Source organism: Procambarus clarkii, chromosome 19, assembly GCF_040958095.1.
Source record: "Procambarus clarkii isolate CNS0578487 chromosome 19, FALCON_Pclarkii_2.0, whole genome shotgun sequence".
In the NCBI taxonomy this organism is placed as follows: Eukaryota; Metazoa; Arthropoda; class Malacostraca; order Decapoda; family Cambaridae; genus Procambarus; species Procambarus clarkii.
In genome coordinates, this window is record NC_091168.1 from 34373840 (window position 1) to 34376282 (window position 2443).

Consider the following 2443-nt stretch of genomic DNA (forward strand, 5'->3'; position numbering starts at 1 on the left):
GCACTTCATCCCACTAACATGTGGGATGCTGCACTAACATGTGACGCTTCATATTTCTAATTTCTGCTTCTCATAGGCAGAGTTACATACGCCTCCCAGTGCCCGCAGCAGGCGATACAGGGAGCCGGTCGGCCGAGCGGACAGCACGTGGGACTTGTGATCCTGTGGTCCTGGGTTCGATCCCAGGCGCCGGCGAGAAACAATGGGCAGAGTTTCTTTCACCCTATGCCCCTGTTACCTAGCAGTAAAATAGGTACCTGGGTGTTAGTCAGCTGTCACGGGCTGCTTCCTGGGGGTGGAGGCCTGGTTGAGGACCGGGCCACGAGGACACTAAAGCCCCAAAATCATCTCAAGATAACTCAAGAAGAAGAAGAAGCCGACTGAATACCTTCCCCACACTCTGGACACTCATGAGGTTCGTGACCTGAATGCACTAACATGTGATGTATTATATCTCTACTTCTAAATTTTTTGCCACACTCAGAACATTAAAAAGGTTTTTCATCCATATGCACCATCCTGTGTCTCTTCATATTTCCAAGCTGACTAAATCTCTTTCCACACTCTGGACACTGATGAGGTTTGAGACCTGAATGCACTAATATGTGCTTCTTCACACTACTAAGATGACGGAATCTCTTCCCACACTCTGGACACTCATGAGTTTTATGACTTGAATGCACTAGCATGTGTTTTATTATATCTCCACGTCTTCTAAATTTTTTCCCACACTCAGCACATTCAAAAAGTTTTTCATCTGTATGCACTATCCAGTGTTTCTTCATATCTCCAATATGTCTAAATCTCTTCCCACACTCTGGACACTCATGAGGTTTTTCATCCATATGCAACATCCTGTGTCTCTTCATATTTCCAAGCTGACTAAATCTCTTTCCACACTCTGGACACTGATGAGGTTTGAGACCTGAATGCACTAATATGTGCTTCTTCACACTACTAAGATGACGGAATCTCTTCCCACACTCTGGACACTCATGAGGTTTTTCATCCATATGCAACATCCTGTGTCTCTTCATATTTCCAAGCTGACTAAATCTCTTTCCACACTCTGGACACTGATGAGGTTTGAGACCTGAATGCACTAATATGTGATTCTTCACACTACTAAGATGACGGAATCTCTTCCCACACTCTGGACACTCATGAGGTTTATGACCTGAATGCACTAACATGTGTTTTATTATATATCCACGTCTTCTAAATTTTTTCCCACACTCCGCACACTCAAAAGGTTTTTCATCCATATGCAACATTCTGTGTTTCTTCATATTTCCAAGCTCACTAAATCTCTTCCCACACTCTGGACACTCATGAGGTTTGTGACCTAAATGCACTAGCATGTGTTGTATTATATCTCTACGTCTTATAAATTTTTTCCCACACTCCGCACACTCAAAAGGTTTTTCATCCATATGCAACATTCTGTGTTTCTTCATATTTCCAAGCTCACTAAATCTCTTCCCACACTCTGGACACTCATGAGGTTTGTGACCTAAATGCACTAACATGTGACGCTTCACACATCCAAGCCTACTGAATCTCTTCCCACACTCTGGACACTCATGAGGTTCGTCACCTGAATGCACTAACATGTGACGCTTCACACTACTAAGATGACGGAATCTCTTCCCACACTCTGGACACTCATGAGGTTCGTCACCTGAATGCACTAACATGTGTTGCTTCACATGTCCAAGGCTACTGAATACCTTCCCACACTCTGGACACTGATGAGTCTTCATCTTAAGGTTACAGTCTCCGTGGTGTAGTGGTAAGACACTCGCCTGGCGTTCTGCGAGCGCTTTGTCATGGGTTCGTATCCTGGCCGGGGAGGATTTACTGGGCGCAAATCCTTAACTGTAGCCTCTGTTTAACTCAACAGTAAAATGTGTACTTGATTGTAACAACGATTCTTCGCGGCGGGGATCGTATTCCAGGGACCTGCCCGAAACGCTACGCGTACTAGTGGCTCTACAAGAATGTAACAACTCTTGTATATATCTCAAAAAAAAAAAAAAAAAAGTCTTTATGACAGCTGCAGGTTATGTGAAGGTTTTCTCCTCTGGCTGACTGCACGAGTGGTGATGGTTGACCGTCAATGTTGACGGTTATGCAAGACTTGAGTGTTGCTTGAGTTACACTTGATGTGTGCACTTGGCGGTCAATGGTGGTGCTTCTTCTTTATGAGAGGTGCAGTTTATGTCAAGGTTTTATGCTTCCGTCTGGACACTTACCAGCTCCTCTTGACAAAATGGCGCCCAAATCCCGACGCTCTTAAAAGCGTTCCGATATTTTTTCTAGTTCCATATCTTATTTTTCCTACTTCTTTTTTTTTTTTTTGCTTATAACTGGATTTCTTTCCTTATCAGCATTAATTTTCCTCCTCTTTTCCAATGAAAGAATGTACTTGAAACTCTTTCTT

At 43.5% G+C, this 2443-nt stretch overlaps 1 protein-coding gene across 1 annotated transcript; it reads right to left on the reverse strand.

Annotated features, from left to right (window-relative positions):
• Positions 1 to 488: 488 nt before the first annotated feature.
• LOC138366409 (zinc finger protein 99-like) lies at positions 489 to 1763 on the reverse strand. Its single transcript, XM_069327453.1, has one exon. The coding sequence runs from the start codon at positions 1761 to 1763 to the stop codon at positions 489 to 491; it is 1275 nt and encodes a 424-aa protein (XP_069183554.1).
• Positions 1764 to 2443: the final 680 nt, after the last annotated feature.

Coding starts and splice junctions, on each gene's coding strand:
- LOC138366409 (XM_069327453.1), bottom strand. CDS start 1,763: ATGAAGACTCATCAGTGTCCAGAGTGTGGGAAGGTATTCAGTAGCCTT.